Source organism: Cryptotermes secundus, unplaced genomic scaffold, assembly GCF_002891405.2.
Source record: "Cryptotermes secundus unplaced genomic scaffold, Csec_1.0 scaffold323, whole genome shotgun sequence".
NCBI lineage: Eukaryota > Metazoa > Arthropoda > Insecta > Blattodea > Kalotermitidae > Cryptotermes > Cryptotermes secundus.
Window position 1 is genome coordinate 929,887 of NW_019738961.1, and position 17,824 is coordinate 947,710.

At 39.9% G+C, this 17,824-nt stretch overlaps 1 protein-coding gene across 1 annotated transcript; it reads right to left on the reverse strand.

Moving 5' to 3' along the window:
* Nucleotides 1-710: 710 nt before the first annotated feature.
* On the reverse strand, nt 711-12,091 carry LOC111871448 (SPRY domain-containing SOCS box protein 3). The gene is made up of 8 exons (XM_033754259.1): nt 12,085-12,091; nt 11,831-11,887; nt 11,383-11,552; nt 8,732-8,916; nt 7,614-7,716; nt 4,804-4,929; nt 3,108-3,344; nt 711-1,707 (listed from the first exon to the last, which is right to left on the reverse strand). The coding sequence occupies exons 3-8, from the start codon at nt 11,510-11,512 to the stop codon at nt 1,376-1,378; spliced, it is 1,113 nt and encodes a 370-aa protein (XP_033610150.1). The 5' UTR covers nt 11,513-11,552; nt 11,831-11,887; nt 12,085-12,091; the 3' UTR covers nt 711-1,375.
* Nucleotides 12,092-17,824: the final 5,733 nt, after the last annotated feature.

Here is a 17,824-nt window from a genome sequence, read left to right on the forward strand (position 1 = left end):
AACAAATAATAATAAACTTAGTCTTAACATTTCACAACGACATGAAAGGTTGTGTACTGCCAAATTGTACGAAGTAATAAGATAATCCCTTTAAGAAATTGAGGAAAAGAGGGAACTCTCCTTGAATACGGATGAGTGGATTAAGCTTGTACTTAGTAGCCATAAAATGTGTACCCTTTCGCTAATAATACTAATTCACCAAGTACAATTTAGAATAGAACCTCGGTAAGTTCTCACAAGGAAAACCATACTTTCAGAGTTTGGGAGACACAATGAATTTCTTAATCCTTAAAATTAATTGAAGAGAACACTTGGAAAAGGGTTCAAGCCCACGCAGTGAGAAATCATCCTCGCACACCTATTGGATTTGACTAAAGTAAATACGCCCAGGAACCTCCAATTTATCCAATCAGAAAGGGCTAGTGGGTCACAGTAGGCGTTACTAGACTCGAACCGAGGTTTCAAAAGATCGTGCAGAGCCACTTTCAAGTATTATTCTCAATCATTCTCTCTACCTTTCAGACTTGCAGTCACTTGACTTGACTTGTCGTCGGTTGTTTCAAATTGTTACAAATTATTTCAATCAATTAGTGTGAGTCGTCAGTTACCAGCCTTCGGCAGTTCTCTCACAATTCCCAATTCTTCGTAAATCTCATAATCAGTTGTTCGGCAAAGTGCATAGTTGTGGTTTTTTCTTCGTATTTAACTTACTAACTCCAACAATCATTCTACAGTTGATAGTACATCAACGCTGGGACCGATTAAATGTAAACGTTCTTTTAATTCTTCGAAGTGTAACAAGCTATGAGTATAAGCTCGAATCTACATAACGTTCTAAAGAAGTGATCCCTAGCTACAAGCTAACTAACAGTGCAACAGTGTAAACCAGTTCATGTATATAAGATATAGTTCTACGATCGCTAATAAGCGATCAACACGATGCCAGTGTCAGTGTCGTAAACATCTTAACCAGTGCGATTGCATTTTTTAAGTGTAATAAATTAAGTTGTGCAAAACTTAAACCCAGTAAACAGTGCGTTACTGTACCTGACTCCGCTAACACGGAGAGTCGAATCCAGGACATCTCCTTCCCACCCCTTTGAAGCGAGGCCCTAAACGTCCCTGAGGAAAGAATCCATGACTCTACCCGAAAGCTTTAAAACATTCAATGATAACACCTCTTATCAACTAGCCCAATAAACCCTGAGATATTCCATTCGCGGAGGCGTTATCAAGAAGGACGTAGCCGCCAACTAGACTACCAGATCTACAGCGCACTTCTAGATAGTCTCCGATCCAGGTCAGTGTACTCCATCTAGATACGCGTGTGCGGTTAAAACATGTACTCATCAAAATTACTAACTTATGTATACAATTATATAATAACATCACAGGTAATACAAAGTTTCTTACTGTTTGTTGATAGTGTTCCCTCAGTGCTCACATGTGTATCACACTGATTACAAAACAGACATGGCTCTATTTCACAGCCGTTTTGGGTGGGCACATGCTTTCTCTTGTCACTTGCATCATTTTTCGCAAGCACTGTTTCTTGTGATGAGCTACTTAAAGTATGTGACATACGTGCACAAAACGAAGCCAAGCTTTCATCTTCATCTTCATCACTATCATAGTCCTCCCCGTTCTTGGGAACACCATCTTCAGATATTTCCATCGTACAGCATTCTGCAGAATCGGCTGCAGATCCTGCAGTCAAACAAATACAATGAAACCACACACACAGGCTATAAAACAAGCACTGGTCTATGTTGGTTACTTGTATGTTCCGTTTTTATCACTGGTTTCATAACTAGAGATGGAATATCAGTTTACAGCTCTCGTTCTGGTCTCTTAGTTTCAGTTATGATGGTAACAACCTGTCAGCTTCTATTTACTTAACTATAAAACAAGTTCTTTAATTTTATATATCATCATCAGAATAAAGGATAAAAACATCATTTGTTTGGAAAAAGGTAATAAATCCTCAAAAAATGTGACAAAATGAATATAATTACGATCAAATGCAACATTTCAAAGTTACATTCATAGCAACATGAAATGCAAATTAAATCTAGGGAACATTAAGTGACACTGAGTTCAGAATCCTTGTCTTCACATCTGCTATCTTAAAACTGAAATACGTAAAATTACATAATTTCTTGCTGTCTTATAAAAGTGTGAACTTTGATATCTCTTCGTAAGGTAAGACTGAGAGCTCACTTATGAATGTTTCTGATGATCTATACTAGAAAGAAAACTAGGTTGCTCCCAGAGCAACTCTAGAAGTGGTGGTGAAGTGAAAATAAAATAAAAAATTGTATTTGAGACCCTCCAGCTTAATTTCCAATTAAAGTAACACACATTGTAATATGATGATTGTGTAATCATTCATCATTGATATAATAAATACTGAAATCAACTATTCACAAATAATATGCAAGGCCTGAAAAATACTTCAGATATTTAGTTTCTGTATAAAAGTTTATGAGAAATTTAGAAACACAGACATAGAATTCACATATACTTATTCCAAAATATGTAACTCATACTTCAGTCATAAAGTAAAAAGGCCATGGAGGCCCATAGGGTTGTGAGATGTCAAGGTTCCCACATTTTCTAGACCATCGGCTCATAGGTGGTGACAAGGTTGTCAGCCCTACGCACTGGCCGCCCTTTACCCCCAGGAATATTCCTGGTACTCATTTATGTTAGAGGCTGAGTCAACCCCAGGGCCATAGTGTGGCTGGAAGGATTGGGTCAACTGAAAAAATCCAATGACCTCATCGGGACTTGAGCCCACGACCTTCCGGCTTGTAGCACAGTGCCTCAACCAACTACACTACCACGTGCCCCCCATACTTCAGTCATATACATATTAATTTATTCATTCCCATTTCATTCAACATCCTGTATATTACGGTTACCTGTCCTCAATATGAAAAGAAACTGGATGACAGTTTTCATTTAAATTTAAAATTATATGCGGCATTGAATACTGAATGAAATTAACTAGCAGCTAATGACTAAAATTTATCAAACAATAGAACAGATTTTAAAGTACTGTATGTTTCCTGCAAATGGGAAGTTATTTTAGGAAAACAACTTACTTGCATTTCGCTCTGGTGGGATAAGCCACCAATACTCTCTCTCAATCTGAGACCTTAAGAATGGAATTGCCTTAAGTATTTTCATCATCTCTGAGTCAGTGCTGAGAGATTTTAAGCTTAGGAGCTGCAAAGTGGATGGCAAAGAAGAGCAGTATATGACTTTCAATGCAGTCTTCGCAGCAGTTGAGGATAACATGGGGTACAGAGTTTGGCCACCCAGTGAACTAAAAGCTACTCCTGAAACGAAAGGGGAAGCACAATACATCACTGTAGGTCACAGTGCAAGGGCCAAGAAGGCCCGCCCCTTATGCATTCATTCATTCATTCATTCATACTCCTGAAAAAACAAAAACTATCAGAATAGCCTCTTTTGTAAATAAATTCATAAGCATGTGCACATAGACACATACTTTCTTTGAATAATACTTTAATTTTACATATACAATAAGTTTTATATCATACCACAACAGAAAACATTATGTTTCACATTTCACTAAACATAAAACATAAACTATACTAGAACTGTCCTCCATTGTTCCGAACATGTACATCAATCCTCTTGAATGTTTGGTAAGACACATGTGAAAGTTTCTGCTATGATGCTGCCAATGGCATTTCCAGTATTTACTTTCAGTTACTCTGTGCTTCTTTGATTGTTTTGGTGTACACATTCTTTAAAAAATCCCACAAAAGGGGAGGGAAGGTGTTAGGTCTTTGTGGCCATCATCTCTTCAAAGTGATATCGCTCCAAAAATGGCTTCACTACATTCACAGATGCCCTGATCATACAGAACACTTCAGTATCCTGTAGCATCCAACAGTCTCTTTTGTGAAGCGCCGTTCAGGAGTAAAATTGCATGTATACCAATTCATATGCTTCATTAATTGTACACTGACCTATATAACACAGTGCTATTAGGGTACAGTTCAAGATGGATCATTCATTACTTTCTATTTTATTGCAACATACTTTGACTTCAAAAATCTTAGGAGTCAAAAAAATTAATTTTGTTGAAGGAATCAGGATAGTATAGTCAGTATAGCAACTGGCTACAGGCTGAATGAAAGAGGGGTTGGAGTTCAAGTCCTGGTAGGGTCAAAAAATGTTTCTTTTCCAAGTTTAATGGGTACTGGGGACTCTCTCGCTGGGGGTAAAGTGGCAGGGGAGTGAAGCTGACCTGCAACTAGTGCCAAGGTCAAGAAAATGTTGATCTATACACCCACTCCCGCATATACATTGATGGTGTAGTGCTGAATTAGTTAAGCACAGGAGAAACTTTACCTTTTTATTTTCTTTCTTTTGCAATTCATGTAATGCAATGAAGAGTACTAACTTCTAGGAAGCGACATGTATCCTCTGGAAGTTCACCAACATTTCGAAAATACATACCAGCTCTGTAACACTGATGAACTTCCTCTGGATTATACAGCACCACATCCCAGAAGTCAGTAATCATCAATCACTGCTGTGAGAACCTCATACCCAACATGTAACAAAATGTCTGAGTGATGGCATCTGTCTGTTCAAACATGAAACATGACACCATAACAGACCCAGTCCCCACCCACTCTTTCCTATATCCATAGGCTCCCCCAAAATGTTGGCACCAATCTATGGAACTATGTGATGTCACCCCAGAAGACAATAATCTTGATACTGTCATGAGAAGCTCAACACAACACTTGGAATACTTACCAAGTGGCTTCCGATTCAGGTAAAACTGTAATGTTCCTTTCCACATATCCAAATGTACACCAATAATGCTGCCACAACCATATGGTCGACCATATGGCTGCATTTTGCCTTTGTGTTGAATATAACCTAATAAGAGACAAATTAATTTATCATACTGCACCCAAAATCTTGTGGGAACAATCCAGCAAATAAATAGGAGCCACATAACCTCAAATTTCAATTGTGAGGAAGATATTGAAATTATGGAATACATTTGAAACAAAATACTGCAAAATGTCATTTTAACAAATGCTGAAGTAGCAAAATATTCAGTTAAAAAAAAATTCTTCTTGACCCAACCAATTTACTACATACTCTTATGCAAAAATACTTTACTTTAATACAAGGGTCGAACTGAAAGTCATGAGCAACAATTTTTTGTAAAGTAACATGCTTTATTATTGACAAACCAAATACACCACCTCAATCTACAGACCTTTCTTTATTTTTCCACATAATCGCCACTGCTTTGTACACATTTCTCCCAGCACTCTGGGAGTTTGAAAATTCCCCTTCTGTAAAATTTCGTTCTAGCCATCCGAAGACACTGACGCACTGCTTTCTGAATTGCCTCCCTTGTCTCAAAACGTTGTCCACGCAGCTGATCCTTCACAAATCCGAAAAGATGGCAGTCGGAGGGTGCCAGATCAGGGCTATAGGAGGGGTGTGGAAGAACTTCCCACCCCATCTTTGCAATTGCTTCCAAAGTGACCTTTGTGGTCTTCGGTCAATAACCACGGGACCCAATGAGCACAAATTTTCCTATAGCCCAAGCTTTCAATCATCTCCTGTACTGCACTGTGCCCTATTCGAAGTTTCGGGCTATTGTGTCCACAGTCACACGCCTGTCATCTTGAATGATGGCATCCACTCTTTCCTTGTTGCGTTCAGTTGAGGCTGTTCGAGGATGACCGCTCCAAGGCTCATCTTCAATGCTGGTGTTTCAATCTTTAAAATGTTTCACCCATCTTTGAATGCTACTTGCACCCATGCACACACCTCCATAGGCACACTGAATTCAGAAAGCAGTGCGTCAGTGTCTTCGGATGGCTGGAACAGAATTTTACAGAAGGGGAATTTTCAAACTCCCAGAATGCTGGCAGAAACGTGTACAAAGAAGTGGCGATTACATGGAAAAATAAAGAAAGGTCTGTAGATTGAGGTGGTGCATATGGTTTGTCAATAATGAAGCATGTTACTTTACAAAAAATTGTTGCTCATGACTTTCAGTATGACCTACGTAAATGCCATTGTGTTGAGAACATCAGTGTAACACAATATGTATCTATCCTTCTACAAAAAGATAACCAACATAACAAAATCTGTAATAACAGAACATTAAACAACATGAACTGTATCTAAAATATTCTGACTGACTGGACACACTATATAGGTCTAATCAGAATGCTGCAAAACTGAACTTTGTAAAATTACAAGACAAACACAAACAGTCATACAAAACCTGTGAGTACACTACATATATCAAAAGAAAGACCATTCACCATCTTTCGAACTGTAGGAAGTGTAACAAAACGTTTCTATAACTCACTGAAAAATAAGGTTATAAATTAACCATTTCCATGCTACAAGTATACCTGTCCTGAAACATACAACATGGCTAGCTACAAGTATACTCAGCCTTTGGTGCTGAAAAGTTAAAATTGAGACAATCAAACAGCAAAGCTACTTGGCTCAAGTGGTAATGCTTCTGACTTCTATCCCAGACATGCCCCCATCAGGACAGGACCTTAAATTAGGCCACAAAAGCTTCATGACAGCATGGTCATGCCATAGCTCAGGCACTGTGAAGGTCTGTGTTCAATCCCAAGGAAATCCATTGGGATTTGTGGTTAACAAAATGCAACTGGAATAGGTTTTTCTCTAGGTACTTCAGTTTGACAGCATGAGCTCAGGCACTGTTAAGGTCTGGGTTCAATCCCAAAGAAATCCATTGGGATTTGTGGTTAACAAAATGCAACTGGAATAGGTTTTTCTTTAGGTACTTCAGTTTGATAGCATGAGCTCAGGCACTGTTAAGGTCTGGGTTCAATCCCAAGGAAATCCATTGGGATTTGTGGTTAACAAAATGCAACTGGAATAGGTTTTTCTCCAGGTACTTCAGTTTCCTATACCAATTATGATTCTATTAATACTCCATTTTCTCATCTACCGTCTTCAGCTTGGCTTGCTAGTTGCCAAGTACCAAGGGACTCAGCCTTAACCCACCAAAAGAATAAAAAATGAGAAGTTCTGGGAAGAACTAATTGCCTACTGTCCTTTCACTAAATGTTGATTACCTGATACCACATGGATCAAACAGAAAACACCATCTCCAGTTCCTCCATTGTCATGTGTGAATTTAATGCTGTGGGAATATGCTTATGGGGTCACTGTATACCAATGAAAGGGGGAATACGAAGCCACACAGACAGCAAGGTGATCCCATAAACCTCCTTTTATTTTTTCAAACAAGGAAAGTACGCTATAAATACAGACACCATCATTCAACAGTTTTGAAGAAGAAAATAAATGTACATATGTATGTACATACCTACAATATGCACAGGCACGCGCGTGCACAAGCACATGTGGACACACACATACATACATGACTGCACATTATCCCATCATCATAAATCCAAGGGTATTCATGTATGTTATAGACTACAACTGACCATCAGATTTCTTGCACTCACAAACTGTACCACTATGATCCTATCAAAAGTAGATCAGTGCTTTCGGGGATAACTTTCATGTGCTTTCAAACTTACCCTTATATGAATATCCCCACGATTCCTCATCAGACCCTAGCAGGCTGAAAAACTGAAATTCTGATGCCACAAGGTCAACCTTATCTGTACCCACACCAATCATCTAGAAACAAAACTGATATATTAAAACAACATACATGTTCCGGAGCTTGATAAAGGCCATATACACTCATACAAATTCCATACAGCCTCCTCATCAGCAAAAGAAGTCGACCATTAGCAAATGAAAGAACAAAATGATGACACAGCATTTTACATGGTCTCTACATAAGTGTTAATTATAGTTATTATTGTGACATGTTGCGCTATGGAGGATACCCTCTCCCTCCCCCAGCAGTGACATGACAGCTCTGGCCACGGTTACGTAGCAGGTGAGTCAGCGCTCCACCCCACCCCCGGGCTACGTGGCACCGCTTCCTACTGTGACGAGGCACACAACGCCACTGTTGACACAGGCAACAGGCAACAGCGAACGGAATAAAAAGCCAGCCGAGCAGTAAGCAAGAGTTAGTGTGTGATCAGGAGTGACACAGTTAGTGTGTGAGCCAGAGCAACACAGTTGGAATCTAGCAGCAGTCGTAGAAAGAAGAACCAGACGTGTGTGACAAACAGTGATAGTTTGTGATAACTGAGAAGTAATTTGGAGTGTGTAATACAGTGACACTTATATAGCTCCCGTACTGTGAATACATGTAGACTACTGAGGACAGAGTCAAGAGATTATTACGAATAGGGTTATAAAGTGTGAAACCCGGCAACAGTGTTATAATCAATTGTAGTTACGACTTGTAGGTTGTTAAGTAAACCAATTAACAATCCGAACGGTGTCTTCAGTAACTAAACATGTTAAATTTGGTGTCAGAAGTGGGATTGGACTTACACACATGACCAACAAGATTCGAACTTAAAACACGTGACATTATATTATTTTTTCTGGGTACAACAACACAAGTTTAAGGCAAAGGTGGACTCTGGGCAAAATATGATCTTGTCACATTAGCACATATCAAATCCCATTTCACTGCCTTCTGATATTACAGAATCTAAAATGTTTATCAATGCCTACACAGAAGGCCCCTCTTGGACCATACATGTACCAGCCACATTAAATCACTTACAACATCAGTCCCACACAATGGCGTAAGCACTTTTATCTCCCAATAATAATCATTTCCTCTGACACAAGGTCTGCTTCCTCGTACAGCAGCTGTACCAGAACTGTAGTATGGATGAAAGAGGACTTCTCGGCCATCCAAGATCAATCGAGAGTCAGACGACGTTCCGTCCCATTCCCATTCATGTACTGCAATCAAAGTCCGAAATTCATATATTTATACTGCGGCCACAGAAACGAGTCCCGTGGGTGGCGGGTATGACAGCACTCATCATCCTTCTCTCTGGCTACAGCAGTATTTCTCTCTGTCCCTTCTGACCCATTTCAACAAGCCCAAAACACTTGCTACTAGTAAAGGTTACCCCATGGTTATCAGTACATTACTAACTACCTCCATGGAGCTCAGTCCTTGAAATTCCACCAATTGCTCAGTTACTCAAGAATTTCCAAACACGTCCCTCAGTTCTATTATTGGTTGTCATAACAATTCGTGTGTAAATTTTATATATTATTTTACAAAATGTTTTGGCTCTTTATAGCCATCATCAGGTAAAATATTTACACTCACTCTTTACTCTGCTGCTATTCTCCCTTATATTGGCCAATGTTTACAACTAGGGGAGGTCATACATGTTATTTGTCAATGTTAATGCCAACATATAAAACTACATGCAAAACATTAAAATATTAAAATACTAAGTTATTAAAGTGTTTCATTTGTTGTGGTGTTATTAAACACTGAACATGGAAACAGTGTTTATTTCTGGCTCACTGCAGATGTGTCTTCTCTTCAATGCCAACATATAAAATTATACCTGGTCCGACAATAAAGTTCATGAACTCATCATGGTAAAAGTGCTACATACCTCATATATATATATATATGTTTTCCTATGTTGTGTTGGTTTTTAGAGTTATGTTCCTCGTAATATTTGAGCATTGTTATGCATGTTTTTATTTTACTAGATGACAGCCATAAGAGCCAAAACACGTGAAATAACATATAAAGTTTATACACAAATTGAGGTGGCAGAACCAATAATAAGTTGTTCACACACACATTATGACACTGAAGTAAAATATTTCTAGTTCATTACCATGTTCACAAGAGTCTGTCACTGGTCCTGATCCTGAGCCAGATAAACCCAGCCTACACCTCCCCATCCTGTTATTCTAAGAACCATTTTAATATTGTCCTCTCATGTGTGGATCTTCCTAGTGGTTTACTTCCTTCTGGCTTTCCCACCAAAATCCCACATGCATTCCTCTTCACCCCCATTCGTTATACATGACCTGCCAATCTCTTCCTTCTTGACTTGATCATTCTGTGTATCATTTTATTATAAAAGTGAAAAATTAAAGAGATACAGAAAAGAACTAAACACTTGTTTAGTAAATGGAAGAACAGGTAATTACAGAGAAAAATTATTAACTCACATAAACAGAATGGCCAATGAAAGATTCCAAAAAACCTGAATTTCATTACAAATGAAAGGTTATAAAGATGCCATAACACTGCAACAGGCTCAAGGAACAAAGAGGAGAAGCAGAATAATGTACACTATCTGTGCAGTCCTACCTTCAATTCCTAGCTCAAACACAAATACCACAGTTACTTTTCAGTATGATTCTACAAGCCCAGCATCATGCAGTATGATTTATGTCTTATTGCATGAACAGCTATTTTTCTAAAACATGGAGCCCAAAATTATTTGTAATTAAATAATATTATAGACTGTGTCCAAGAAATAATGGTGGGGTTTCAAGATGCTCTGTGTCCAAGTACACAAAAGGTATGATACTGAATGCTGTACCTTTGCAATCATCCATTCAAAAGAGTTTCATGAGGGGACACCCACAAGATGGCTCACCAGTACATTTCTCAAGACATGTTATGGAACTTCTAGGTGCAACATTTCCTGGAAGATGGATTGGCAGGACTGATTCAATTCTGTGGCCACCTAGGAGCCCTGACTTTACACTGCGTGATTTATTCATTTGCAGCTATGTAAAGAATTACGTTTATTTTGACAAAATTCAAGACCTGAAACCTCTGAAAGCAAAAACAGGAGAAGCCACTGGGCAGATAAAACCAGATATGAAGAAAGCAGTCTTCTGGGATTTGGCACCGTGTATATGTGGTGTTAACCGACGTTTCGGAGGAACGTATCGCCTCCATCTTCAGGGTAGAAGAAAAATGACCGTCTGCTTTTACCGGTTCTCACGGTCTCTTTGCTTGCAGATTTCTTATATATTTTTCTTCTACCCTGAAGATGGAGGCGATACGTTCCTCCGAAACGTCGGTTAACACCACATATACACGGTGCCAAATCCCAGAAGACTGCTTTCTTCACAGTCACCGCCGTGAAAGCCTCAAATCTTACAAAACCAGATATGCTGTATATAGTGTGTACAGCAAGGAGTAGACATATGCACGCCCACAAATGGTGCACATTTGGAAACTCACTAATTATATTCAAAACTATCTGAAGTACATTTTAGAATAAAATATTAATTTACTGAATATGTTTCTCATTTTTATAAATATTGGTTCTTGAAACTCTATCATTATTCTTCAGATATTCTGTACACGGTGTTGGGATTTAAGATTGGTACACGTATCAACATATTTTCTTTGAATTAAAACACACATACCTCCCAATTCTTCACCACAGGAGCAAGATAGCTTGTTCCTTATATCACCATTACTATTTACACAGGAACAGAATGGCTCAGGTTGTATTGTACCTTTTCTGAATTGTGAAGTCTGAATACAACCATTCATCTTGGATAGGCTTATCGTAACAATCAGTTTATTTCTGGCCCTATTCAAACAAATGTTAATAATATTTAATATAAACTATCTCTCTATAATGCCTAAGAACGTTTCTGAAAATATGTTTATATAAAGCTTTGTGACATACTGGCCTGCCAATAAATAATATATAAATAACTACTATAATATATAAATATAATAAAATAAATAATAAACATGGCAATGAATAACAAAAGTATTGGAGCAGCAAAATGTGAAATTCCAATGTTCTTAAATTATAACGGTGGCTCACAGAATAAACCATAAGTTTAAAAATGCATTTCTTACTCTAAAAGACTTTTCAGGTAATACAGTTTCTCTATTAGTGTACCACCTGGTGATGACCTGTGAAACCGAAACATATAATGTTTTTCATTAAAAACTTTAATCATGAAAGTTGTGTCAACAGTTATTAAATTAAATTCGACATTCAGTAAATTTTGTAATTACTAAAAACAGGCTACAGAATTTAGAGATATTTCAGTTGAAGCAAAGATGTTTGCTAGAATTAACATTACTACAGTTTCAATGACAATACATACACGAAGATCCAAAGTAAAATTATTCACTGAACTTTCCTCAATTTATATCTGGGTTTACATACAGCGATATAGTGGGACCTCGACATCCCTTCCCTGCCGCGCTTCAGTGGTTGCTACCGAGTCCCGGGCTAATGAATGGCCAGGCTGGTTAAGGTTAGGTGCATTACATTCAGTCAAAATGGCAATAAAACAATTTTATAAGTTTAGCCACTCCTATTCCCTGTCTTCTGAAATCGTTTAGGCTATTAAGCAGCAAATGATATGTCAATACAACTTTTTGAACTATAAATTTATGATTCACTGCACGCAGGTTGTTGCCACATGTACCTACTCACAAACAATCGTTCGAATTACTATATACACAAACAGTTGCCAAATCCTAACTCAGTTCTCCTCATACTTCCGGCAGTACACCGAACATTCGTACTACATTTGAAACATATGTAATTGCCAACCCCTAGCAATTCGAATGTATTCATGCCAACGTAAGTAAAGAACATCTAAATATCCCTAATACAAATTGTCGCCTTTGATAATCAGTAATATACAGAGTGTCCCAGGAGGAATGTGCCAAACTACGGGAGGGTGTTCCTTATGTTATAGTATGCCGATATAAAACAAAACACCTATGTCCAAAGTTGAACGGTTACGGAGATAATGGCCCGAGAAAAGTGTGATCCTCTGGCAGGTCCACGCACTGTACCTGTCAGCTGACAAGTCTTATCGATGTTTGTCCTTGAGTGGTCCTTGAGTGTGGTGATGACGGCCCACACTAGCCGCATACACTCGCTAATGCGCAGTCAGCCATGTTACGTCAGTGCTTGCCATTCATGTGTCATGTATAGTGCTTGGAACCCTAATGACAACTATGACATGGCGTGCGAGTTTTTTTGTAGTTCAATTTAATGGCTTCATGTCACTCACAAGTTAGTTTGATGTTACGTACATTATTAACATTTTAGAAACCACATATTCCTGCCAGTTTAAATATGTATTTGCTAATCAACAAGTGTGTAACACCTGTCAAAATTTCACACTTCTTTGGCCATTATCTCCGTAACCGTTTAACTTTGGACATAGGTGTTTTGGGTTATATCGGCATACTTTAACATAACGAACACCCTCCCGACGTCTGGGACATTCCTCCTGGGACACTCTGTATATTGTAACGTGTTTGGGAGTAGATACATCCATTGAAACGCAGTAACAGTGGGCCGTTGCGTAGGAATTGCAGAATCAACGAAGCAACGTTTCCCCAGAGATGAACAACAGGAGGCCCGTCGAGTAACAGCGGAAGAGACGAAACACGTTACCAGTGTATAAACAGCATTCCCGAAGCAACGGATTGCCGAACACGTGAGATCGAACCTTGGCGAGGGGTGTCCTCTACTGAGTCCGCAGAACACCTACATAAGCCGAGAGCCACAGACTTTGACTTTGACTATATAACAAAATTATGCAGGAAACAAGCAGAAGTCATACAAAATAATGAAAATGAGAATGTTCGCAACATCGGACAAGGCGAAGCCCGACACAGAAAGTATAAGAGGCTTAAACTTGGCGGCGGTCAGGCATACGACCGTTCAAGTGACTAGACTACTGTGGTAGCGAATACTACCAGAAATAGGGCAAAATCTGCTGTAATGAGCCTGAATTGACAGAGGCCTTGTATATATTGTACATAGAAATAGCAATTAAGATTAAATTTGTAAATATATGTAAATACTGACAATGGACTTACTAACACAGACTATGACTGACAAATGACAGACCCGACCTCTCGTCAGAGAGGGCGCCCCAAATGAACAGGACAGTAACTTTCATATAAAGAAAAAATCTGGCCATGAGCCCCAGTCGGGGCTCGACACAAAGACAGATAGACTGACTGACCGTCAGTCGCAATGTGACTTTGACTTTGACAGCAACAACACAGCTCGAACCTAGTCGCCATACAATACAGTTGGAACCTAGTCGCCATACTATACAGTTGAAAGATAGCCGCCGCAGAATACAGCTGAAATGATAACAATTGTAAAGAGTGTAAGAGTGAGTACCCAATAAAGATTTGCCAAATCCGAGGCCCACGTAAAGTTATTTGTCGCGTGACACTTGAATTTCCGACCAGTTGGACGTAAATCATACAGGATAACTTTTAAATCAATCAACACGGGCACTCCAATCCAACCAGAATACATATATCCTAACGACGTCACAAGAAAATACAAACATATGATTTTAAAATCAAACCCGCCTTCAAACTGTTCACCATTAGCGTATGGGCACTTAAGACAATTCTGATTTCTGAGTTCTGGGCAGCCGTGACCAATTTGCCTACTCGAATAGCGGCATACGACGTTCAGTTCATTCTCATAATGTCTCCAGTATCGGTACAGTGTCCTTCAGGGACACCTGCAAGTAAAAGTCGAGGGGGGGAGGGTAATTCAGGTGAGCACCACTTAGTCGTAATTCCCTTTGACTGAACGAAGTAGGTGTTTCCCCCTTCACCTGAGGACGGAAGCAGGTCCAGTTTCCGAAACGTGTTTTGCAGTTTCAACAATACTGGACGATGGACAAAGTCTGACAACCCAGGAATTCTGAGTCGTAAGAACCCTTTAGAAGCTGTTTAGTAAGTAGTTTAATGAAGTGAAAAAAGAAACTCAATCTTAATTAACGTTCCTAAACTCCAGCAACAGAATTCCAAGTCAGACCTAAGGGCGGGGGCGCACCGTGGAAACTGGCAACTGCAACGCAACCGCAATTTCCGAGAAGTTTTATCAGGCTGAGTTGCACACATGTTAGTGACTGGAGCAGCGCAAATTGAGGAAACAGCAAAGCAACCCGCGGAGAGACTGAGAAACTCAACTTCCTGGTAAATGAGCATGCCAGTCTTCTCACAATTGCGTTGCCACGTGGTTTCCTAATGTCAGCTGTTCTATAACGCGCTGATGTGATTCGTTTGTTTCTTAAGATGGCACGAAAAGTTGACGAAGCTGCTAATTTTGTTTTGTGCAGTTAATTGAGCAAGAACCTGGTATATATGACAAGCGCCATTGTGCTAGGCGGGACAAAATAGATTTGGCTTGGGAAAGAATTCTTCATGAGACGACAGAGTCTGGATCCAGGTTAAATTCTTTCAAAACAATGCAAGCGTTTCGGTTTAAATTGTTACAGAAGAACGGATGCACCCAATGTTTTCTTTTCCTAATATGGCATATAAGCATCCTGTTGCAGTAATATATTTTTTGCACATGTAAATACAAATTATTATATAGTCTTTTTCCACATTACATGGTTCGGCTGTATACGGACATCATCAGGTATCCTCTTTTTTCCCCCCCCTTGGCACTACAGCCCCAGTGGGCCTAGGCCTACCTCCATGAACTTCGGTTTTTCTAGATCTTACACATTCGGTAGGACTCCTTGGGCGGGTGATCAGCTCGTCGCAAGGCCTCTACCAGCACACAAACATCCATGCCCTGAGTGGGACAGGTGTCTTCTATCTTACTAAAATTGTTGCATTGTATGTTAGAATTTCGCATCGCGTGTGAACGCGATATTTCCTTATTAAAATAAATTAACCTTCATTAAAACAAATTAATTAGCATCCCAATATTTTTCTTATGGTCGTCGTCCTCTCTTCTCACGCCGTCTCAGGCGGTCTCAACTACCGCCACATTATGACAGGGTCAGTATTATTTATCTTCCATTGCAGAAGATAAGTGAACGAAATTAAAAACCGCTATTATGCATTACATCGGACGATCATACCCACTTAAGTTGATGTGAGCAATTAATCAAACGTAAGTTTCCTCAATGTGCGCCTGTTACTCTGAAAACCAGTTACCTGCTTGGAATCGGCGATTTTTCTAGGAAATTGCGGTTGCGTTGCAATTGCCAGATTCCTTGGTGTTCCCTCGCCCTAAAGGGGCCCATACACATACGAGTCTGGCTCACGAATCCGGCTCGGCTCGGGTTCCAATGAGCCAAACTCGTCCGTGGGTCGCAAAGTTTGAAGTCACCTCATGTGTTTGTGGTGAAATTAATCCAAGCCCGGCTCCCGAGTCAAGATCGCCGAGCCGGATTCACGACCCAGACTCGTACGTATATGGGCCGTTTAAGAGTAGTTAAAAACACAGGAAGATAACTCATATTGGATAATTAGATATTCAATTCATTTCCGTGCATTATAGGTCTTATTTTATGCAGTGGTCCTCTGGGTTGTAATGTCGTGTTCCATCTACAACGAAGATGGAAGGCATATATTCCTCCAAAATTTTGGCAACCACCTACCAGACTACGAAGTATCATAACCTATAGTACTGTAATATGAAACTTTACTGTCGTGAAAACTTCAAATCTCACTCTTTTTACGACGCCCTTTTAGAAGCAAATAAGGGTCGAGTTTCAGTTAAATATCCGTGTCTGTATGGGCTGTTATCGTGATCTCGTATTTAATTTAGAAGTAGACAGTGCTTATACTCCCTGGCGCACAGCCTGGTCCCCTGATGGACAGATATAAACTGAGCTTTACACTTCCCTTCGCCCTGTAATATTCATACCCACAACAGCAATACATTTAAGAGTCTCACATTCAGGAACTTTCCATTGTCACTGACGCGCTAAAGTGATACTCAGGATTTCCCCTAGGGGGCAAAACGCATGTACAAGTGCCATGGGCTGCAACTACGTGTTAGACATACAGGCCCTGAAACATGGAAACGACAAACCATAGAGAAAGGCAGGACCTCTGGATCTGTAACCAGAAACTCTGACCAGTAGACCACAGAGGCGGCCATATTAGTCATACAGTTTTCGTAGAGTTTTCTAAAATACACAGTGTGTCCAGGTTCTGTTAGGAATGTGTTCATTAAAAATACAGGACGTCAATTATTTTCAAAATTTCACTCTTTTTATTCAAAATAGTCTCCTTCTGAACCAATACATAGCCTGAATCGATTGAAAAGTTTTCGAAAACAGTCACTGTACTCCTTTCGTGGAATCTCATTTAAAACTGCGGCACATTCCCTTTGGATGTCCTGGATGGTGTCATGACGGTCTCCTTTCATTGCCAACTTAACTTCTGGGAACAACCAGAAATCTGCTGGAGCCAAATCTGGCGAATACGGAGGATGATCATGGGCTGTGATCCCTTTTCTGGCCAAAAAATCGGGCACGATCTTCGATTTGTGGAGGAGCGACCAGGAACCTTGCTCTCGATATTCAGGTCGAATTCGAAGAATTCTCGCCCACAAACGATTGGGGACTCCGAGATAATAATCAGAATTCACTGTTTGGCCCGACGTAAGGCCGCTACCTACACAGGACAACTCAAACACAGAATATACGCATACATCCATGATCTGCGTGGGATTCGAACCCACGACCCCAGTGTTCGAGCGGGCGAAGACATCTCATGCCCTTCACTGCGCGGTCACTGTGATCGACTCTCCTTAATGTGTAAGTTGCACATATTGAGAGGGGGGGGGGAAGGCAGACTGACTCAACGAGCAGAGCGACTAAGGCACGGGGAACTAAAGTTCTCCTATGAGCTGCGTCCACCGAGTCTCGTACCCAGTGGATACCGGGGCTATTTACCAGGGGAGAATTGGCCTGGGCGTAAAGCTGACCACCCCCTCCACCTACTGCCGAGGCTAAGAATTCGTGGAGCTAGACTTCCACTCCCCCATACGTCTTCCAGGCTTGGTGCTTAACTGTACCCAGACAGTTAGCTACTAGTTAA

Coding starts and splice junctions, on each gene's coding strand:
- LOC111871448 (XM_033754259.1), bottom strand. CDS start 11,512: ATGAATGGTTGTATTCAGACTTCACAATTCAGAAAAGGTACAATACAA. Junction 3,345..4,803: donor CCTGAATCGGAAGCCACTTG/GTAAGTATTCCA, acceptor CTTTCGTTTCAG/GAGTAGCTTTTAGTTCACTG. Junction 1,708..3,107: donor CCCACCAGAGCGAAATGCAA/GTAAGTTGTTTT, acceptor GTTTGACTGCAG/GATCTGCAGCCGATTCTGCA.